Genomic DNA, 25071 nt, shown 5'->3' with positions numbered 1-25071 from the left:
TCTATGTTCATAATAAATAAGGCAAATACACTCGCTACAATTTACACTGATTAATTGTCACGAGCCAGTTTGTCGCTCCAATTAGTTGATGTTGCATTCCAACTAGCTTTTGGTGATGCTAGTAATAGTTTTAGCTAATAAAAATAAAAATACTTATTTTTATTCGCTTATAAAAATACGAAAAGTACCTTGCTATCATCAAGAATTGTCAGCAAGTGAGAGCGCTCCTTAAAGGGAGCTCCATTTGATATGTTCGTGTGTTTTATTAATTACCTTGTAGGAAATCTAAAGACAGCATTTTCTTGAGCTATATACAAGACTTCTCCCTCGTACTTGTACTGAGGATTATCAACCAAAGGCTTGGCAAAGATTCGATCTCCTCGCAGCACAGAGGGACGTTTTTCCAACAAGCCTGGAATCTGTAAGATTTGAGATACAAGTAGCGAGGCCACATTCAGTTAACAAAATAAAGAATCTGTAAGATTTGAGATACAAGTAGCGAGGCCACATTCAGTTAACAAAATAAAGAATCTGTAAGATTTGAGATACAAGTAGCGAGGCCACATTCAGTTAACAAAATAAAGAATCTGTAAGATTTGAGATACAAGTAGCGAGGCCACATTCAGTTAACAAAATAAAGAATCTGTAAGATTTGAGATACAAGTAGCGAGGCCACATTCAGTTAACAAAATAAAGAATCTGTAAGATTTGAGATACAAGTAGCGAGGCCACATTCAGTTAACAAAATAAAGAATCTGTAAGATTTGAGATACAAGTAGCGAGGCCACATTCAGTTAACAAAATAAAGAATCTGTAAGATTTGAGATACAAGTAGCGAGGCCACATTCAGTTAACAAAATAAAGAATCTGTAAGATTTGAGATACAAGTAGCGAGGCCACATTCAGTTAACAAAATAAAGAATCTGTAAGATTTGAGATACAAGTAGCGAGGCCACATTCAGTTAACAAAATAAAGAATCGGTTTAAAGTTCTGAAGTTACAATAGTGTTCAACCAAGGCTTATACTGAAGCAATACAATTCTGAGCAGTACCACCAGTTTATTGCTTGACTAATATTTGGTAATTACACACAGAGCTCTATAAAAACATACTACAATATGAAAAAGGGCAGAGGAGTGCATAATGAATACGATAGACGCTTCTATAATGTAAATAATCCGTTCCAGGAATGTTTACGTTATAGGGAATTTATGTTATAGGGAATTTATGTTATAACAACAGTAAAATACATGTAAATTGCCTAATCCGTTCCAAGATCTTTCCAAACCCAACCCTTTGGCCATGCAAAAAGGAAAAACTTTACTCAACTCTTTTAATATGTGGGTTGTACCGTAACTGCAGTATTATTGGTTTGCATCAACAACTTTTCTCCTTTTTATGATCAATCTCACCGGTTTTATAGGCCATGATTGCGGTAAATTTACAACAAGTTGATAGGGACTGCAAATTTTCGACATTCATTTACAACGATTTGCTTATTTTTCTAAACAGCAAAGTCTATTCTGCAAAGTGAAGCAGATAATAAATATTTTGCACCTCTAAAATAAGGCAAAACAACAAAATCTTTTTGCTATAAACAGCAGTTCTATCTGTTTGTCTATCACAATTGCGCAGCTACCCTATTCGCCTTTTCGTCGACACATTTAATAAATCCATTACGACGAACTAGTATGTCGCGAAAATTATAATAGATATAACGACAAACGCACGGCGTTTTTACTTCCACAAGTGTGGCAAAATAAACTAACACTCGAACTGATTTAGAAAACTCGCCCGACTTGGCACTTTACAATTTTTTTACGATATCTGGTATTTACGTTTTAGGTCTTTTACGGTTTTGCGTCTACTGATTAAAAATCTTTGTTAATAACACTCAATCATTCAAACGCTAGTTTACAAGTCAGACCTGAAGACTCATAATTTGAAAATAACTTCTGGTGTGTTTATTATTTTACTTCACAGAATTGATGTGGGAAGTTAACCAGTACCAATGCAATGTGAACTATCATCTAAAACACACATTTAGTCAGGTCATGAATTCTGGGAAATCAACTATCAAGATCTTCCTTCGAATACCAGTATCAGATTCTTCTCGGAGTCTCTCCGAAGACCTTGAGATCCGATCAACTCACCAACTCATCAACCGCAGTTACACAACTTATTTAAACCCAATCTCTCATAAGTTTACGTTAACTCTTTCACAACTGACTGTTCAACTGTTCATTTTGAATTGCGACTTTTAGTTGTTCTTTCTCACCTTCACAATGAATTCTTTCCATCCTCCATGCATACCCCCTCGTCTCATACCCGCTCTTTTCATTGTATACGCTTTGAGGTCAATTTGTACTTGCAACTCCTCAAGGTAGAGAAGCTTGTGAAAAAATTCACAATAATTTTCCCAGCCTCTAAGTCGCAAATCTTCCTCGTTTCTACAAAAACAAAGTCAGCCATTTTAGAATGGAAATTTTCAAGCCATTTCTGCAATTAAGAGATTATATCTTGAAAAAAAGCCTGTAGCTTTCACATGAACTAGTAGAAAAATTAAATCAGCAATAAGAACTAGAGTCAAACTAGCTCATAGTGGTGAATGTAATTGTGGCACCGTTTAAAACTAGCACTTTATTTGCTATTAATTTAGTTAAGTATTTATTAGATTGGTTATGGCAATATGCACAGCAATGGAAAGTTAAGGGTATTCTACACCTAAATATTATTAAATATCAACTGATATTTGCTTATCAACTGATACTTGCCTTTTAATCTTGGTTTTGGTACAATACTGCGGTATTTGCACAATATGACAAAAAGTCCAACAAAAACGGGGTTGATATTCATCGACCAAATTGGCAAAACTTAACATGGTTTTAGAACATATGTACACTTGTAATTGCATACAAGTAAATTAGTAGCCTGCAGGCTATCCGTAGCGTTTTATTATTTTGCTGGCCATCTCTTATTGTCAATCTTGAGGGCTAAATTTATCTTCCCAAAATTCTGACGATCCATTTGAAAAATAGACCGCCAACCTCTATTTGAACGCCGCCTCCAATTGGTCGCCACTATAGAGGAAGGGTTGAAAAATAGAGCGCCATGGCGTTCAATTTGAGGTTTTACAGTAATTCGTATTTAGTTGTTTTATATAAAAAACTTTGATTTGAGATACAGTGGAACCTTGGTTCTTGAAAGCTTCAGTTCTCGACCAACTCGATTTTCGGCCAAAAAGTTTGAGATTTGCTAGTCTCGGATCTCGAACATAAATTTGGTTTTCGACCAAACCGGAGCATGCGCATTGGGGAATTAAACGTTCGGAACAGCTCCGGAAACAGCATGAAAACATTCGCTACCATGGCTCCAAAAACAAAGAATGACGCCGAGACAAAACGAGAAATTGTCCGCGTTCATAACGTTTAACGACATTGTTATGAGCCACTTTCGGATGGTTCTCAAACAAAGGGAGAAGCAAGATGAGAGAAGAGCAAGAAGCAAGAAGAGAGGCAAGAAGCTTCATAAATTTTTTACAAAAAGGAAGAAACTATCTGGGATGACGTCTCCTCTACCAAAGAGATTTGCTAGGGAGACAACTCCTACAGTCGAGCCACCCTAAATTGTTTTGGATGATTTTCCTTCAAAAATGTGAAGTAAACATGCCATTGCTGTTTACATTTTCTTTTTCACATGATTTTTGATGTAACTGATCTGTTGCATATTTTGCTGTTTCATTATCAATTTCTGCAATTTTTGGTATTGTATCTTAACTTTTAATTTTTTCGATGTTTTAAGAGCAAAACATATGAAATGTTTATTTTTTGTTTTCTTTTTCATTATCATAGATAAAAAAAATTCTTATTAAAATTAAACATGATCTATATCTACCCATTTTTATTTATAGTATGCATTATACAGGACAGTTTATGGTGTAAAATGTTAAAAAAATACTTTACCGAAACTTTTTTTCGACTTGGAACGGATTAAAATTTACATACATTAATTCTAATAAGAAAAATTGTTTCGGATCTCAAACAACTCGGTTTTTGAACAACCTTCTGAAATGGATTATGTTCAAAAACCGAGGTTCCACCGTACGTGAGAATTGGCATATGAGCTCAGTCCCGGAATGCATGAAGCTAATATGTGGAGATATAAGTGTACATGTATTTGTAAATGTGCTAAAGATTGGCAAGCAGCCAAGTCCATATTTGTTGAAAGAGCTCGGTTAGAAATACCATTGAAGCAGCTCCTCAATAGGACTGTGCCAGTAAAATAGGAAGAACAATAACTTGGTTGTTATGTTGACAACTAGCCAGAATATCCCATCCTGGTCTGCTTAGTGAAGTAGACAGGAGGTCATCCTACCTGCTAACTCCACTCACAATGAACAACATGCTAAATGTGATTGTTCATCAATACTATAGCAAGGGTTTACCTACATTGTTCTTGGTATCACCTCACTAGACATTGTAAGAATGAACAACATATCATCAACAATGGTATACTTACATTATAAAATCAGGAGGATACTGGTGCCAGCCATTGTTGACCAGCAACTCTAGACTTTTCGGTATACGGTAACCATCAAGATCCACAACAAGCTCCAGAAGTGTTTCCCTAAAGTAGACAATTAGAATAGTTTTGTTTCGAATTAATCAAACAGAAAAATGTTCGGATTGCCTTTTAATGACAATACAGACGGTTCTCAACCTACGAACGAGTTACGTTCCGAACGATCGTTCGTAAGGTGAATTTGTTTGTAAGTTGCTTCATTGCTATATTTTGTATTATAATTATGTTTAAGGCCTATATATGTATATTGAAGGTTTATATAAGTATGTTTAAGGCTTGTATAAGTAACCTGTATTGGTTTGTACTGAAAAAAAAATTTAATCAAATGGAAATAATACTTTGGTGGACGCCGGGCCATGACACTGCATTTCTTATTTATTGTATGTCTTGTCCTTTTTATTATATTGTTGTTTTAATCGTTATGCTATCACTTATCGTTGTTGTCTTATTTTTTTGTATGTGTTGTCCTTTTATTATATCGTTGTTTCGCTCGTTATGCTATTGTTATATCTGATATCCCGTCATAACACTATCACTTATCGTCACTTATATTGTTGTCATACCAATGCGCGAGCGGTCCTATTTATTCACCTTTTTAGCCGGTGTTCTTACCGTTTGCCGTTAGCCGGAATGGTTGATATTATTGTATACATGTATAAAGGAGCGCGCTCACTTAGTTGAGCAGAGCAGATAGCCGTACGCTCCTCGGCTAATGAAATTTCTTTCGCTAATAAAAAGCTGAATGAAACTACACGCACTCTCTTCTCTTTATTTATTAGTCTAAATCGTGCCAAGTAAAGGCCGGCAAATTCCTTTACAATACGTACAGTAAAAATAAAAAAAGTTCTTTGCGTACTGGAGATACGTTCACGCACTTATGCACTGCAACGAACTGGGCAGAGAAAGGTGGATGCTGGGTGGTGCTTCTGAGTAGTGCCTATTTCCGCCGCTAATACGTCGGTAATACCGTCGGTATTAGCGGTGGACATACGCGCAGACCTGTTTGTATGTACCGTTGTTCGTAACTCGAATGTTCGTAACTCGAATGTTCGTAAGTAGGGAACCGTCTGTACCAGTTTTAAACGTACATGGCCATCGATGACTGTGAATGTTGATTATGTTTTCATACAGAAAAGCATTTGTGTGTAAGTCCATTGGTCAGAGCTTGTATACAAGAATCTAATCCAATCACTGATGGTTCAGTTAAAACACAATTATCATTATAACATTCCATAAAGCTTCAACATACAACAAGAAGAGTGAAATCACATATCTTCAAGCTTAGATTATCCACATTTAATAATACAAGGTTAACCTTTTTCCTACATTTTTCCTTTTTTCAGTGATTGGACTAGACTCCAGTGTACAAGCTCTGACACGTAAGGGCAATCGAGGGCAAAAACAGATAAAATAATTTTTGCAGAGGTAATGACTAATCTTTTTGCTATACTTATACATGTTTGTTTATCATCAGGTTTGATATACGAGCTTCAGTCAGAATGGTTGCAGGGAAGATTATCATTATTCCTGCACTCCTTAAGAAAACATGTCGAACGATGTCTAACTGCTAAAGCACCAAAATTAAAAGTTGCCGAACTTCGAGCATTTCAAGATGTATGCAGAGGTCATGCAAGAAAATTTAAAGGTTGACTTGCAACAAAATTCACATTACAGTTATTTGATATGAAAAGATTCACCATGTCTTACTCTGTTGTGTTGTAGGTGCCAAATATGTGGAAATGTGATTACCAACTCTTGAAAGCTCAAAAACGAACAGTTATTTGCAGCCATCACGAAAATGCCGTAGGCTGGAATCCTTTTCCAAAACGGCTCAAATAGGATGTAGTTGAACAAGATGGCTTCTGTTTACACTTTCATGCAACCTCATTCGTCAAAATATTTTCACAAATACACTTCACGCATTCAATAAAACCATGTCTATTGTCCTTACGCGTCTATTTCATCTTCATTGTAATGCTGTCACTTTGAGCACTGATATTTCAAAACCTACCATAAAAATTCGTTAAAATTTTTAACCTTGGCTTGAAGGAGTGCATAATATCCTCTGACAATATGACGAGCCTGTTGCTCACCTGTGATAGTCGAAAAATGCTGCAGAGATTGTTGGCGCTATTTGGCAGAAAGTATGGGTCACATGATCAGATTACGACTAGATGATTAGACCAGGCTGAAACGAAACTGTAAAGTAGCTAGCAACTATATTTGATATGGGCTTTCCGGTAGAACCAAAATGTTTGTCATAAACCAGTGCTACGAGACGTTTTATATTGAGCCTTTTATTTCACGTAATAACATCATGTGTCAAAACAATAACCACAATGTTTGAGTATGTCATCGAAATAAAGAGATTCCGAACTACAGCGTTTTCGTGATGGCTGCGATTAACTGTTCGTTTGTGAGCTTTTAAGAGCTTGTAATCACATTTCCACATATTTTGCACCTACAACACAGCAGAGTAAGACATAGTGAATCTTTCGATACCAAATAACTGTAATGTGAATTTTGTTGCAAGTCAACCTTTAAATTTAGTAAAGCAAGTCTTGATTAGAGAAGTCAAGGGACTGGCATATAAAGCATTCAATTTATTACTCTCACATAAATTAACTTAGCATAAAATTTCTGTTTTAGTATGCGTATAGAGCTATCAAAATGAACTTCAACAGACATGGTAAGTACTGGCCATACATGAATTCTCTATCCAACCAAATGATAATCAGGTCGTGATCTTCATCCTCATCTTCTGAATCATGTCCGAAATCGCCTCCATGGCTGCTAGAGAAGGTACGTAACATATCGAACGTCTCTTGATGCTGACTGGGGACAACACAACATACAATGTACCTCGTCATGAATTGATGTTTGCCATCTACGTATCTATTGAAATCAAACCTCAGCCGCACTTGCATCGACGCGCAGTCCTGTTGATTATGAAAGTGCATCCGAACCTTCACCCTGTATTCTCCTGGCAATTGGCAGTAAAATAGTTACAATGGTTTAGTAACAGTTGCTAGCAAGAGACAGAAATAGTAATGTCCAATCTATAGGATAAGAATAACTCGGCCATTCACATTGCCAGTTTAAAATTTCATAGCGGCCATTACCACGCACAACTTTACTAATCAGAGATCTACAAGCTGACGAGCAAACATCGACTGACGATCACTTCTACATGCAACATTTTCAATGTGAAATTTGAGGAAGTATTTGTATCGTCATTCAATGGAATTTCCAACATGAAATGTGCAAAATATTGTGCAAGGTTTTAGTTTTGTGAGTAAATGTAAGAAGCTAGTAGGAATTAAAAACAAAAGGCAAAAATATATAAATAAAGTTAATTTAAATTTTATCTGGTGTATGCCTAAGTTAATGAATGTTGTACTATATATTTCTATCACTCAGTTTATACCAAATACCAAACCTACACATGGCTGAGCCTACACTTGCGTTCATGTCTCTCAAGTAGGGTAACAGTCAAAAACTCATTTTTACTAATTAGGCCTAATGCTTTATCAATTTAGTTTTTACATATAGTTTGTGGTTTTTATATAATTTTATATAAAGCTTTTATATTGTTTATATATTGTTTTAATGCTATATGTACATGTATGTTGTTATTAATTTTAGGCTCTGAAAGTGAATTGAACAGAATACAATGTATTTTTATAAGAACATTGGTTCCAACATATGAGGAGTTTGACGTGTGAAGAAAATATCAGCATGGATTAACTTTACAGTCATACCTCGACATACGAGTGCCCATCATAGAAGAAAATAGAGATACGAGCAAGTTTCTGCCTTTCGATAGGAGAAACCTTTGGAATACATGCATGAGCTGCCTCGATGACCGCTAAATGGTCAAGTATGCTAGAGTCCATTTTCAACAACAGCGTCGCTCCATCTTTCTCGTCGAATTAATTTGAAAAAAGTTGGCTAAGAGTTATAGTGAGAGCGAGGCCAAAAAAGTGCAAAGCCAGAAGCATATAATAAAAAATTAAGACGAAGCCAAAATTAAAGCCAAGTTCTGTAGAAGAGTAAAATTTAAGTTTCAAGTGTATGCTTAATAAGCTAAATTCATAAGTTAAATTCTAAGTTTATGCTACATAGCGTGACAAAAGTCTAGTTTAACGAACACGTTGCTGCCAAGTCTATTTCACACCCTATTAGCCACATCTGCCTCAATGGTGAGAACTCCATACAGTATACATACTCATGTTACATTTTATTGCACATCATCTGATCATATGACTCATTTGATTTACTATAAGTCATCAATATACGGACCTGAAACCGTTTTATTGCAGATCGTTTTTAGATCTGCAATAAAATGATTTACACTTAATTGCAGACCATCACATAGTATGATCACTTATGTGATCACTTATGTGATCATACTATGTATATATATATATATATAGTATAGCTAATAGGTCTGCTTTCCGCACATCAATACAGTACAAGGTGGCTACTAAATGCCATTCGCTAAGACAATATAATATACCGTACAGGATGAATTTATTCGCAGAGTTATATTTCGCGAAAATTGTCTTTTCATGCATATTCGCGGATGAATTTATTCGCGGCTGAAAACTGCCACTCTCTAGGAAAAGTTAACTCTATTGCGGCTAGTAATAGAGTTATTCCTACGCATGCACACACCGCGTGTTCCGGTTTATACCGTATTTAGCTTACAACTGCGAGGCGATCTTGCTAAGCTACGGTAAACAATTTTTGCTGCGTCCAGAGGTTTTCACGAATATTCATCGTTTTGGAGGCCTTTGATAAGCCAACAACTTGTGGTAAGTAATGAGTTTTTTTAAAACCATTTACTAAATTAATAATTGACTTTTACTTTAGTAAAACGCATTATTTATTTTTTCCATCCCTACCGCTTTGTTATTCGTTTTAGTGTGAGAAAGAGCCCAATAATCTACACGAACCATTGGCAGTGAAGCTAATAAACGCACACTGCGCAACGGTTGGTCATCTACCCCGTGAAATAAGTATAGTAAGCAGCTTTTCCATCATATCCGGAGGTACAATGACTGCAAGGGTGGTGGATGTTATTCCTAGAAGATCACCAATCATTCAGGGATGTCTTGAAATTGAAGTGACCGCAGCTGCTAACAAGGAGAATATATCTGTTTTAAAAATGGAACAAAAACGCCTTTACGATCGCAAACTTTTGGCCAACCAGCAGAACGTTGCAATAGTAAGCCACGAGGAGATTTCTGATGATAACTGACTTACCACCATTACACGCTAGTATTCACTTATCAAGAGTATCAGTTTAATTTTATTGCTTTAGACAACCGCCATATGGATTAAACTGTTTATATTTACTCCATTCGTCGTTTGTAAAATTGTATTTGTATTTGAAACATTTTATTTGTACACTCAAGTTTGTAATAAATTATAATATATCTATACATGAAATAAAATATATAATTTAATCATGTTTGCTGCAGCGATATCAAGGAGTTGTTGTCGATGAAGGGGTCTAGGTTGGCTGGTTGCTTCTCTTCCAATATTTCTGCCACGGTGAATATTACTACTTGTCTCTAGTTTTCATAATCGGAGTAGGTTGTTTCATTGTCAATCTGCAGTAAACACAAAAAAGAAAAATATTAATAAGTGTTAAGGAAGTACCAAAACAATAGCTGAAGTATTTAATGAAAGCGATCAGTTTTTAAACAAAACAATTAACTAATGCAGTTAATTATGGAAAAACGTATCTGCACTGCAAAGCAAATACATACCATAATGTCCAGATCAGAATCACGATCGTCCTCAACTTCGGTATTAGAGATTGATGGAGTTGATTTCAATGTAAAAAGACTAGGAGAGATTTTTTGCGATGACGAAGCCATGCCGAATAACTTGTGAAAACCTTGAATAATTTTGTAGTTTGATGCAATGGCAATAAAACTCGAAGCCCGACGATGATTTTAAAGAAGTTTTGGAACTCGGCTACGTTTAGTACTTCTGCCTAGTGGCTATTTTTGCGATGACGCCATTCTGCATATCTTGTGACAACCTTGAATAATTTTGTAAAGAAATGTGATGCATTGGCAATGGTGTTAGCTCAAAGCCAAGGCAATGATTTTAAAAATGTTTTGAAACTCAACTACGTTTAGTATTTATATTAAAAACCAGCCTAGCGGCTAGTTTTTAATTTGATGCAGTAGTTATTTTCCCTTGTGATTAAAAATAGAACTAATTATTCACGGAATTTTATAATTCGCAGAGTTGCCTGTTCGCGAAATCGCGAATTTTTATAACCAACGAATATTTTCATCCTGTAGGGTAAGCATTTGTAAAAAGCATAGGTAGGTATGAAACTCAGTTAGCGCAATTATGTCACTACATAGAAAGTCCACCATAATAGTCCTCGGTCTACAGCCAAAAATAGATCAATCTCGTAAAAGGTCTATCTTTGCAACGTGTAAATATGCGACATTAGTCAACTGGTCAAATAAGACCTATCCTTTTTAGGCCAATCTTTGATTATCTCAATCAGAAATCGAGCCAATCAAAGATCTCAATTGGCCTCAAGAGATCTCAATCTCAGAGAGCCAATTGGCCAATCTCTGATTGGCTTAAAAAGGATAAGTCGGCGGCTTATTTGATGTGAGGACAAATGTCAAGTATTAACTATAATAGTGGTTATACAGACGGTATGTCAAGGTCGGTAGCAACAATAGATTACTCAGTATCGCGCCTCCGCAAATTGTCTGCCATCTTTATTGCTTTGAAACATCATGGCTATCAAGTTCATCTTTTAGAGCCAACATTTTCCTATGAGCAATATTGTCTCGAATGGATTGATCTTTTAAATCACAGGTACATCTAATTTCTGTCCGATCTTTCCTGGCACAGTGTCAGTCCACGGTTACATTTTTATTGAACTACTAAATCAACAATTTTTTCAACCAAATGTGTGTCAAGGACAGTGACTGTGACCTTATATCGTCAAAAGTCTAATAGGCTAAGCAGCGGCAAGCCAACACAAACAATACACAGAAAACCTCGACAAGTGAGATGAAACCTGTTGACAGATGAAGGTGTTTACCTTTGGGTGGAAGATTGCTGGCTGTCCCATGCGTCACCCCAGTGTCGTCCATTAAATGCACCGCTACATAACTGCTTTTGCATATAAAACTCATCTTCTCAAACCTGATATTCTCATCTGAGATATTGGCGAGAACGCATTCAACTTCTTCTTCGTCATTGGGTCTTACCAACTTGAGAAAGAAGTGTGGATCAACCAATTCAGATGCTCCACCATTCAGATGGACAAATGTGATCGAAACTGGAGACACCCTGGAAAATACACAGACACAAGTGAAACTGGAAAGATATAAAATGTTCAATAAAGGTTAATCATACATGTACTCATCATAAATGTCTACACCTACTGTGTACATTTCTATCCACAAGACTGACCTAAAAGAACATTTACTTTTTAATTGAGAACATTAAACTTCTTGTATAACTTCACCCAAGTTTTTGTTTGTTGTGTCAAGTACTAATCATCATCAGATATTTGTTGCATCATATTGTGACACTTTCATGCTAGTTATGAGTGAACATTCAATAATTAATGTTATTGAATGTTCACTCATTCTTATGTATAATGATAAATAGTACAACTACTAAAAACCTTCTGAATCCTATAGCCGTCATGCTGAACTGCTGGTTGCCATGGAACTGCAAGTTTTAACCTATATGAGATGCTTTTTGTAATCTATTGTTAGATTTCTGGCTTCGGTTGCATTAATAAGATATTTAGATGTATCTGGAAAGTATGGCAGGTATACATATAGGTCTTTGTTAAAACAAGAATAAGGACAAAAGTACAAGACGAGGACACAAGTATTTATACAACATACTTAGTTTGAAGTAGTTTGGCTGACAACACAAAGTATTATTGCATTAACTGTAGCAGATAATATTGCAGATTGGGGTTTCGATAATATTTTTATGCAATTTTTATCAAATACTAGTGCTCTGGTCTCCTTGCTGACAACGACTATATGTCAAATATGGCATGACACTGCATTTTATCAGAAAAGGGTCACTCGTATTCTGGGAGAGTATGCCAGGAAATTGAAAAGCACCTAAGCTTAGGTTAGAGACTGAGTAGTTAACCCTATAACATGAGTACTAGAATCCTAGGAAAGTCCATGATTAGGATGTACCTGTTCTGGGAAGCTTAACACCCACAGATAATGCAATAATTAACTATATATATATACAGTGAAACATGGATAACTCGCCCTCGGATATAGCGAACACATGGTTAACTCGAATAGATTTGCTTGGTCCGTTCCCACGCAATGATAAATGGCTCTATATAACTCGAACTCAACACTGTTATAACGAACTGTTTTTTGCCCAACGGCTACCGAAACGGTTGCTATCGCTTTAGAAAATCACTTTATTCCAAGCCATAGAGGTAAACCTCAACTTTTCATAATTCATAAGCGTCGTTATTACCTCCATCGGCAAAATATTTTTGTCAACGACTTTTCTAAAGGTTTGGTGAAATTTGATTTATCCTGCTATACGATGAATAGCACGGGCTAGCCGGGTCACACGCGCAAGGATTTTCGCCACGCACATACAAAACAAAAACAGCATGTTGTTTTTGTTTTGTATTTGCGTGGCGAAAATCTTTGAGCACGTGACCCGGCTAGCCCGTGATGAATAGTTTTCCGACGTTGATTCCGTGTTGAATCAATGTTGAATGTTTAAAACGTCTTAAAAATTGTTGTAAGTAATTAAACGTATACGTTGTCTTAGCTAAAAAAACTATTCATCGTTTGACCTAAACACAGAATACGTGTGTACATTCAATAAGTATCCATTCAAAAAGCGTGAGTGATATACAATGTACCATAAAACCTCGTAAAACTTTTAATTGAACTGCCTTAACAAATCCCAGGTAAAGTAAGGTAATCTTTGCATAAACTTCAAGAAAAATCGGCAAAATTGATCGTGGGTAAAACGCTCAAAAGAAAAAGATGTCTTTTCTTTTGAGCATTTCAGCAACGATCAAGTTTTGCCAATGTCAATCTAAAAAACATCCTAGCAATAACGTCACTTCAAACAACAAACCAATCTCAAGTGATAGAAAAATCTCTATACTTTTTGATAAAAACGTTTTAAGCTTTACATTAGAAGCAATAAATTTGAAACAAGTCATTTGTGCTTTTGATTTATATTATAGTTTGTATATGTACATGTATCTACTAATAAATAAGTAAATACATGGACTTGTGACAGTGCTCTGATAACTTGAACGCTCTGATAATTCGAACACTTTTGCTCGGTCCCTTGAAGTTTGAGTTATCCGAGTTTCACTGTATATATATATATATATATATATATATATATATATGTTGCTCATGTTGACTCACTGACTAGCTAGCCTATACTGATTACTCATTACTGCAGCCTGTGAATATGTCTACCCAATGACTATCAGGAAGCCTTGGCTCCATCAGGATGAGATTAAAACTTTAGCTGGAGACTGTATGTTTCTTAAATTTCATCACAAATGGGATGAAATGAGTGTAAAGTTATTCTATTATAAGAGTAATGTGATTACTATTCTGTTTTATCAATAACTACTACTCTGTGATTTAGTGTACGAATACTTTGTTCCTAGGGATGTCCCCATCAGTAACATGTCTCATCAGTAACTCAATTACACAAAGACTGATAAAGGTACCCCTTCAATTTTCTCTGTATACATAGCCCTATGCAAGCCCACAAAGGATCTGAAACAAAATTTCAATTGAGAATATGTTTTTCATAAATCAACTAAAACCTTCATTCTGATTACTGATGAGACATTCCGGGTAGCCACCATTGGATGGCTATAATAGGCATTCCTTTTCAATCCATTCTGCTGTGTTTACTATCAAGTGAACTACTGGTCATAAACTACATGTTATAATATTTCTAGATCGCTGGCATAAACTGGCTAGTTCTCCTGTTGCTTTTCCCTAACAGCATTTTTTACTAACATTCAAATACAAACGTAGGCCCACTTTGCAACTGGTGTATGTCCTTAACCGATGACTTTATCGGAAAACAGTTTTTTGCACACTATGCGGACACGTGTTTAGTATCTGTATTTTATATTGATAGCAATGTAATACGAAATTGAAATTTTCACCCAAGATCACTTTATTTATGGAATTGCCCTATTAAAACGACGAACCATCTCTCTTCCACACTACGCATGCAAGCTACACATGAAAAATAACCACTATAACAGTTCTCTTTTACAACCCACAAACAGGGTAGCCTACATTTTCTTTGTGTATACACTGTCCCACAAAAAATAACTATCTTAACCTATATATACGAAAGCTGTGCTGTTATCTGGAAGCCTTTGCTGTAGGTATGCCAAGTCTGTTTATAGGTACCACTCAGCAATATAACCCAAATTAAGGCAAAATTAAAAAGGAGCAATGCTACATTACAGATTTACTGTAATTTACAGATCTACTCAATTTAGCATCACCCAATGTTTTATCACATATTAATCCAGTGTTTTATCACATCCCAATAATCTTAGTTTTTCAAAGTCTAGATCATTAGAAAAGCAGTTAGAAGACACTCGAGGAATTGCTCCTATGAGACATTAAAGCCTAAATCAAATTTAATCTCTACATCATATGTAGTGTATAATGTTTGTTGATAACATGAAGATCTTCTTGCCTGTCAGCAAGCCAGTTTTCGTATCAGTTTTTTTCACTCATGATAGCGCAAATGCATGTATATAAAAACTGAGAAACTACTAACAAGCCTGTGAGGTTACTAAACCAGCAAAATTTTAAGAAAAACACGCCTCACCGTAATTCATTAAATCGATCAGATCGATAGGCCTATCTTTTTCTGAATAAAGAATTTTTGTTAATGCACGTTTGGGTGTACAAATATATAAAAATAGGCTTATCTATAACTAACAATGCATTACAAAACATGATAAATGATGCCCTCTTGAAGTACATTCACCTTTAATTATTATTCCTAGCTTATTAACTGAAGGGCACCGAAATACTAATTATTGGATAAAAAGAGGTTTAAAGAAGGGTAAGCTACCATAGACCCCATTCTCTGCCACCTGTTGACACAATGATGATGTGTGGCAACCAGACTAAAGAAGTTATTTATCCTCATGTAATATTTTAGATACTCCCGCGGGCTTATACAAGACACAAAGCATGACAACCGCTCAATACAAAGCGGGATTCCCCTTGTTTAGATGTTTATGGCCGGCATACAGTCACTTGTTAAAGGTTGACTTGCAACAAAATTCACATTACAGTTATTTGGTATCAAAAGATTCACCATGTCTTACTCTGTTGTGTTGTAGTTGCCAAATATGTGGAAATGTGATTACAAGCTCTTAAAAGCCCAAAAACGAAAAGCCGCCGTAGATTGGAATCTCTTTATTTCTCTGTCGTAGTCATGAAATTTGGTTATTGTCTTGTCACGTGACGTTCTCATGTGAATTAAAAGGCCAATAAAAAGCTCAATATAAAACTTATCGTAGCACTAGTTTATGACAAACACTTTGGGTTTTACCGAAGACCCCGTATCTAATATAGATGCTCGCTACTTTACAGTTTTGTTTCGGTTTGGTCTAATCGGCAAGTCGTAATCTGATCATGTGACCCAGTACTTCGCAAATAATTTTTGCAGCACTTTTCGATTATCACAGGTGACCAACAGGCTCGTCATGATTATCAGACAATGATATGTACTCCTTCAAGCTAAGGCTAAAAAATTAAACGAATTTTTACGGTAAGTTATAAGATATCACTGCTAAAAGTGACAGCATTACAATGACGATGAAACAGACGCGTAAGAACAATAGACATGGTTTTATTGAATGCGTGAAGTATATTTGTGAAAATATTTCGACGAATAAGGCTGCATGAAAGTGTAAACAAAAACCATCTACCACAGCTACATCACAATTGAGCCGTTTTGGAAAGAGAATCCAAACTAAGGCGGTCTCGTGTGGCTGCGATTAACTGTTCATTTTTTAGCTTTTAAAAGCTTGTAATCACATTTCCACATATTTTGCACCTACAACACAACAGAGTAAGACATGGTGAATCTTTTTATATCAAATAACTGTAATGTGAATTTTGTTGCAAGTCAACCTTTAAGCCATCGTAGCAGCCACTCAAACGCTGCCCTGAGACTTCAAAGGCTACAAATAATCATGATTCTTCACATTGATAACAGCGGCTCGCTCTTTATTCCTGCTAATGCAGACACCAGTTCCACAGTCTTTATTGATTATACTAATAGTTGGCATTGTCATGAGTACTTGTGCCCAATGCAATGAAATGCTACTGAATTTGGACTAGTGCCCATACTAAAGGGTATACATGTTGTCTTACGCTGTCGCTGTAATGCCATTAAAAAGGTGGTCTCTTATGTAGGCTACATTAATATCGGTAGTTCATTCTTCCAGACTTACTAAAAAAGCCCTTACAGAGTTCCCTTTCACTGCTTTGAACCATTTAAAAGTTTTAGTACCATGTCAAATGCATGACCTGTTTTCACTGGTACAATAGAAGCGCTATAACGCTTCTTGCAAAAAGGAGTTTCCTAGTTTTTGGTAAGATAGAAAAGTTTTCAAATAATTCAATCGTCATATATGTATATTATAATATCTGAAGTCTTAAAAATATCTCGCTTACAATCGTAATATATCCTTACATTCTCTCACATACTATTAAATGTCTCGACAATTAAAAATATATCGTAAACTGCATTGCCACTGAGCGTCTAAAACATATACAGTCAAACATGGATAACTCGTCCACGGATAGCTCGAACACATGGCTAATTCGAACATTTCCTTTAGTCCGTTCCCACGTAATGATAAATTGCTATAGATAACTCGAACTCAACACTGTTAATTCGAACTGTTTTTTGCCCAACAGCTACCGAAACGGTTGTTTTCGCTTTAGAAAATCACTTTATTCAAAGCCATAGAGGTAAACTTCATCTTTTCGTAATTCATAAGCGTCGTTATTACCACCATCGGCAAAATATTTTTGTCAACGACTTTTCTAAAAATTTGGTGAAATTTGATTTATACTGCGATACGATGAATAGCACGGGCTAGCCGGGTCACGCGCGCAAGAATTTTCGCCACGCACATACAAAACAAAAATCGCATGTTGTTTTGTATGTGCGTGGCGAAAATCCTTGAGTGCGTGAGTCGGCTAGCCCGTGATGAATAGTTTTCCGACGTTGATTTCGTGTTGAATCAACGTCGGAATGTTGAATGTTTAAAACGTCTTAAAAAATGTTGTAATTAAACGTATACGTTGTCTGAGCTACAAAAAACTATTCATCGCTTGACCTAAACACAGAATACGTGTGTACATTCAATAAGTATCTATTAAAAAAGCGTGAGTGATATAGAATGTACCGTAAAACCTCGTAAAACTTCTAATTGAACTGCCTCGGAGTGTTGCTCTTAACGAATCCCAGGTAAAGTAAGGTAATCTGCATAAACTTCAAGAAAAACCGGCAAAATTGATCGTGGGTAAAACCCCAAAAGAAAAAAATGTTTTTTCTTTTGAGCATTTCAACAACGATCAAGTTTTGCCAATGTCAATCTGAAAAACGTCCTGGCAATAACATCACCTCAAACAACAAACCAATCTCAAGTGATAGAAAAATCTCTATACTTTTTCATGAAAACGTTTTAAACTTTACATTAGAAGCATTTAATTTGAAACAAGCCATTTATGCTTTTGATTTATATTATAGTTTGTATATGTACATGTATCTACTAATAAATAAGTAAATATATGGACTTGTGACAGTGCTCTGATAACTTGAATGCTCTGATAATTCGAACACTTTTGCTCGGTCCCTTGAAGTTCGAGTTATCCGTGTTTGACTGTATGTAGATATGACGAGAAGCAATGCTTGCTTATAAAACTTGCTAGTGACTTTTTGGAATTACGGTGGCAGTGACTCAGGGAAGATAAAAGGTATACATCTGAGCATTCTATGCAAGACCGGTGCACTAGATATTTGCCCGGCAGCTCTATTATATTCATATGCAGTATGAAGCAGATGTTCTCACCAACGATATACAGCCCCCCATGGGGGGCTGTATATCATTGTTCTCACCAACCAATATGTGCACCAAGCTAACTGCCTTCATTTTTGCCAATAAAAGCAGCAGCACACTATATATCGAATAGTTTGCAACTAAAGTATATTTATACATTTCAGAGCCTATGAATCGTGAATTCGTCTAGTACTGGAAAGTACATTATTCACCAATTCACCAGGTACATGTACGTATACTGTACATGTACTGGCACTGATACTGCAAACTGTACATGCAATTACACTCAACTCACAATATACCGGTAACTGTACAGGTTTCCTCAAACTGTGCATAGTTAATGATGGCCAATGATCAATCTTGGCAAAGACCTAGCATTGCACTAACAAAAACCTGCCAATTTCATTAGCGGAGCAGCACCTACATAAGCAAATAGGTAGCTAGTTTCATCATTGTAAGCCCAAATCAGCCAGACAAGCTAATTCACTCAGCCATCAATGCTGCCTCATAATCAATTTCATTTTTAACAAATGTCTAAAATGTACTTACTTGCTGGTCATTATGAAGCACAAAGCATTGCACTAATAACACCAAACTAACTTTCGGTGATAAACCACCTATTCCGATGTCACAGTATTGTCGAGGCTATACGCGGACTAGGGCATGTACTAACGGTGAGAAATGCAGGCATGTGTATGTTATTAAGAGCTTGAATTATCCAATAAAACATAAGATGAAAATGTTTTTGCAGCGTTTCAGCCAATAATAGTAATCCGAGCTGCACTTCACAAACACTTCTTTGAGAAACGTTTACCAATAAAAACGGCTCATTGTCACTAGTCACTCAATCAATACATTTAGTCCTCAATGCAATCCGTCAGCTGGGCAACATTACGATATCAAATTTAGCACGCTAATTTGTGGGCGTGTTTAAGAGGTTTAGCCGCATTAGTGATACTCTTTGAACCAAACTTTCAGTTTGTTATCGGGTAATAATGACTAGGTAAATTCTGATGCAGCTCGCGGTTAACAAGGCCATGAATCAGATGACGAGTAAACAGCTCTGCATTTCGTAAGAAATTTCATATAGCGTAAAGTTGATGCAAGATTGCAACTTTGATTTGAATAATGGGAGTCCAATGTTAGCCTTAAAAATATCGTTTTCTCTCTCTTGCAGCGTTTGCGAGAGAAAACGACGTATGGTGTTATTTCTATTGTATACCGGTACTATGCGCTATACTAGTACGCTGTTAGTATAGTCTAGTCACCTAGTAAGAGATGCGCAAGTGCGTCAAGAAAACACAGAAAGTAGCTGCACAATTATTCAGAAATACTTGAATGCGATCGATTGGTTCAGATATTCGAGTGTTGGTCTGCTAATGTGTTGGTTAGCCTAATGTCACGAATTGGAGTCTCTTTGAAAGTGATATATTATCCAAACCTCTAATCCTGGCGACAACTAGACGGTCGGACTGACAGACAGACACCGCTATTATCACAGTAAAGATGTATGTTTGTTTTACTTTATTGTAGACGTGTGCAATGTTTCTTATTATTTTTACTTTGTAGCATAGACATATCGCTGTGCAAACAAAAATAAATTAGATTAAATTGACATCGAATGTGTGCGCTCCCCGTAGAATTACCATAATCATCAAACGTAGTCACGGAACGCAAAAAGGAAAATATTGTCGATACAAACCTGTAGTAGTTAGTAATCGTTTATTTTGCTGATAATAAAATAACAACCTGTAGTACCATAATTACTGAGCACTTATTAAATTAAGAACTTCAGTTTAAATATTTTTCCTTTTGAATGGCCAAAGTTGGAAAGATTCTAGAATAGATTTGGCTATCTACAAGAACCAAAGCTGCCACCCCCCCCCCCCCCATCAAAGCCCAATGAGGCAGCCTATGAGCCAGCTGGGTCACTCAATTCTTTCACTTACACTAGCCCTATTTGGCCTAGCCAGACTGAAAGGCTAGATGTTGAGGAGGTCTTCATCTCTGCAATCAAAATTCAAAAGCACAGATGAGTGTTTTTGGTTGGAACGAATTTCACCAATGATATACAGCCCCCAGTTTGGGCTGTATATCATTGATTTCACTCTGTCCCACACAGACCTATTATAGCGCTCAGGTGAGCTGTCCGCTTGGACCACAATACATTTCTTACCAACTTTGGATGGGGTATTGACCCACACTCGTCGTCTTGGATGAAACTCGGGCTGAGGCTAACTTTGTGATATTGACTGTGGAATTTAAATCCTGCTTTTGAGCAAGATTGGCAGTTAATATGAAGTAATCATACCGCGGCTATCGTACAACTTAGCAATCTCATGGTACAATTTCTTTTGGTTTAGCCACTCGGTTGGCATGGTGTTCCAAACACTGTTGAGCTGCCATGTCTCTTTGAGGGGTGTCAAACAATTCTGTTCACCTACACAAGTCTTGCATATCAGCAATCCATGTTTCAACCTATTTCTCCACTGGTTTTTAAAATTAGTTTTTATATTATTATGTTACACTGCTGAATGTTTTTTAGGGCTGCTAAAAGCTTGTCAGCTGTAGAAAGCTAACATCTCATGGTTAGTTATATTTTCTGTGACATGGTACATGAACAAACACTTCAACATCTGCCTATTGTATAACTGGGTTATTTTATCGAGTCAAGGAATATTGTTTCTAGATAATACAAGGTTCCGGTTGAGATCTAAAATAAATATGGCCGCAGTATTTATTATTATTAATCATTGATCCAGATGCATCGCCTTTACTACCCATATTCACACATGGTGGCAGTGATATATTTGTGAAACGGGAGATAAAGAAGACGCCCACCAACCACAGACTGTTATAGTACTACGCAATACTCCTAAAATTAAGCCTCCTGGTGAAATCATTCTTGATTGTGAACAGGAGCTCAACTTTAGACATTTTAAGAGTAGGTGGCAGTGACGTTACATTTTGTCTAGGCTTTCAGAAGAGAAAGAAGATTACCAGCGTGCTCTGCTCTTATATACAATCGGTGACAATGCTGCTAGAGTAGTTGAAAATAGTGATAAATACACAACAGACCAGTCACTCAACACTACATTAAATATTCTTGAAAAGTATCGTATAGGCGACAGAAACATTGTGCATGAGCGTTACAAATTTAAAGTACGAAATCAACTACTAATGAGCCATTTGGCTCTTTCTATGCTGACTTATGTGCATTGCCCAACAAATGTGCCTACAACTACCATCCTTCAACTACAAGTGGGTTTGCTCCACTAAACGAGATGTTGAGATGTTGTATAGTGCCAGTTATTGTAGATGACAATGTAAGAAAGAAACTGATTTCTCAAGGCAACAATTTGACACTAGCGGAAGCAGTTAGAGTTTGCAGAAGCTATGAGGTTATGTCAGCTGTAATGTAATAGGTCGCAAAAAAGCACAGGTCGTGGGGCAGTAGATGCTGTAGTAAAAAGGTCAAGTAATGCGTCACAAGGACAGAGGCCTAGCCAATCAACAAGACAAAGAGACTATAACCAACACACTTTGCAAACACAACAGCCTCGAGTTGCTCCCCTTAGCAACAGCACATGCCAAAGCCAATGCTATCGATGTGGGAAGCAATTTCATGTTAAAAGAGATTGTCCTGCTAAAGTGGCAAAATGCAGAAACTGTGGCAAGCTTGGTCACTGGCAGGCTATGTGTTGGAGTTGAGCAATACATGAAGCTTCTGCAGAGATTGATCTGGAGTTTTTGTTTACTGGAGAACTCTGTATAAATCAAATTACTGAGAGTACCTGGATGGCTGAAGTAGATGTTAATGGAAATAAAACCAAATTTAAACTAGACACGGGTGCCGATGGTACCATTATTGGCTATCAAGAGCCATGGCTGAACGACCAACAACTGGAAGAGTCACGTGTTACTTTACTAGGACCAGGTTGTAGATGACTTCCTATTATAGGTACCCTGAAGACTCGGCTGACTTACAAGGAAAGATCTATAGCAGAAACAGCATATGTCATCAGAGACCAACTAGTTTCGCTTCTGAGTAGACATGCCTGTAAGAAGCTAGAGCTGGTCACTTGTCACATCAAAAACCAACTGGAAGTAACAAAGGAAATTCAAACTGATTTTCTAAATCTGTTTAGAGGGCTTGGACTCTTAAAAGGTTATTGTTACAAAATCTCACTTCAACATGGCAGCAAACCAGCCTGTATATTCGCACCAAGGAAGACTCCACTGCCTCTACAAAAAAAAGCTAGACTAAAGCTTGAGATGGTACACCAAGGAGTGATATCCCCTATGACTGAGTCCACTAACTGGTGCGGTGGCATGGTGCCAGTTTTAAAACCTTCAGGTGAAGTACAAATCTGTGTGGACCTAACTGGCGTAAACAGAGCTGTTAGAAGAGAAATATTTTCTATTCCAGCAGTTGATAATAGCTCTTTAAGAAACAGCAAAATATTCTCAAAACTTCATGCCAACAGTGGATTTTGGCAGATATGTCTAGAAAAAAGCTCCACAAAGCTTACAACGATTTTGGCACAGTTTGGCCGGTACTGTTATAACAGATTACTTTTTGGAATTTCCAGTGCTTCTGAAATATTCCACGAGCCATGTCAGGGTTGCTAACAGGCATAGACAATTTTATATGTCACATGGATGACATCTTAGTTCATGGTGCTAATGTCAAGAGTCATGACAGAACTCTACACTTAGTGTTAGCTAGGTTGGAACACGCAAGTCCCACCTTCAATGAAGCAAAATGTGACATGGGCAAGACTTTTGTAAAGTTTCTGGGTCACATAATTCGCGCTGGAGGAGTGGGCATAGATCCTGCTAAGATAAAGGCCATACGAGAGTATCCAGCGCCGACTAACAAGACTGAGCTAAGAAGATTAAATGGAATGCTCAATTAGCTAGCTCGCTTTATACCTCATTTTTCATCAATGAATGCATCAATGAGGAAATTGTTGAAAGAAAGCAAGACGTGGTTATGGGGACTCCCTCAAGAAGAGGCTTTCCAGGAGATTAAAAAGGTTCTCACTTCAACAGCAGTCATGTCTCATTATGACTGTTCCCTACAAACCATTGTAATTACTGATGCTAGCCAATATGGAATCGGGGCCCCTATGTTCCAGATTCAAAAGGATGGAACAAGGAGGCCAGTTTATTAGGCATCTAGATCTCTGACTGACGTTAAAAGGAACTATGCAGTGATTGAGAAGGAGGCCCGCGCAATAGCTTGGGCTTGCGACAAGTTATATTAGTTCCTGAGGGGCCTAGTTTTTACTTTGAAAACTGACCACAAGCCTTTCGTTCAGCTTATGAATGTGAAAGACCTAGATCAGGTGCCAGCCAAAGTTTGGAGAATGCGTCTTAGATTTATGCGATATGCTCCCAAAGTTGAGTATGTTCAAAGCAGTCAGAATCATCTCAGGTGCTCTATCTAGGGCACCTGTTGAGAAACCTTCTGTCATAGATCTTGCCTTTGTCTCAGAACTGAATATCCGTACTACACTTCTAGCAATTAAAGATCCACAGATTAGCAAGATCAAAGAAGCACAGCGTATTGACACTATCTGTCAGAAGGTTTTGAAGTCAATGAGACTAGGATGGTCCACTTACAAGACAGATGCCAACACTTCATTACACTCATACTGGGACGAGAAGGGACACTTCACAGAGGTTGATGGCTTACTGTTGTATAATCAACAGATCGTTATTCCCAATGAAATGCGGCTAGAGGGTTTAGATCGGATTCACTAGGCTCACCAGGGCGTTACAAATGTCTAGGAAGTGCCAAGAGATCTTTTGGTGGCCAGGAATGTCAGCTCAGATAAAAGAGCAAGATCAACTTACCAACTTCTGTTGAGCCTCTCATTCATTCAACATTTCCTGACAGTGCTTGGTCAAGGCTTGGAGCAGACATATTTGAGTTTAAGAAACAACAATATCTACTGGTTGTGGACTATTATAGTCGCTATATAAAAATCAGACGGTTGGACTCAATGGGGACTCTTACTGTCATAGAGAAACTTAAGGCTATCTTTTCAGTGTATGGTATCCCACAAATCATGATATCTGATAACGATCCCCAGTTTAGCTCTGAAGAACGTTATGAGTTTTCTCGTTTTTATGGCTTTCAACATATTACTAGCTCTCCTTGCTATCCTAAGTCAAAGAGAAGCTGAAAGAGCTGCTGGCACTGTGAAGAGGACGTGGATGAAATCAACAGATACCTATTTGAGCTTAATGATCTACAAAGTTACACCCTTAGAAAATAGCTTTACTCCATCGAAGTTTTTATAGGCTGACTTCTCAGAACTACTCTGCCAATCCTT

The 25071-nt window shown here is 36.9% G+C and overlaps 1 protein-coding gene across 3 annotated transcripts in view; it reads right to left on the bottom strand.

The window, feature by feature from the left end:
- The window catches only part of LOC137390048 (putative helicase mov-10-B.1), a 61994-nt gene extending 42480 nt beyond the window's left edge, over positions 1-19514 (bottom strand). For all 3 annotated transcript variants that reach the window (XR_010978094.1, XM_068076287.1, XM_068076288.1), the window contains exons 1-6: positions 19277-19514; positions 11672-11922; positions 7288-7564; positions 4519-4626; positions 2279-2450; positions 274-419 (exon numbers count right to left, since the gene is read on the bottom strand). Coding sequence is in view for 2 of the 3 variants with exons in the window: in XM_068076287.1 (XP_067932388.1) it covers positions 274-419; positions 2279-2450; positions 4519-4626; positions 7288-7564; positions 11672-11922; positions 19277-19287 (965 nt within the window). In the remaining variant the exon portion in view is untranslated. The remainder of the gene's footprint in view (positions 1-273; positions 420-2278; positions 2451-4518; positions 4627-7287; positions 7565-11671; positions 11923-19276) is intronic.
- Positions 19515-25071: the final 5557 nt, after the last annotated feature.

Source organism: Watersipora subatra, chromosome 3, assembly GCF_963576615.1.
Source record: "Watersipora subatra chromosome 3, tzWatSuba1.1, whole genome shotgun sequence".
Classification (NCBI taxonomy): Eukaryota; Metazoa; Bryozoa; class Gymnolaemata; order Cheilostomatida; family Watersiporidae; genus Watersipora; species Watersipora subatra.
Note: the sequence above shows the minus strand (reverse complement) of the source record. Positions and strands in the feature narration are given on the sequence as shown.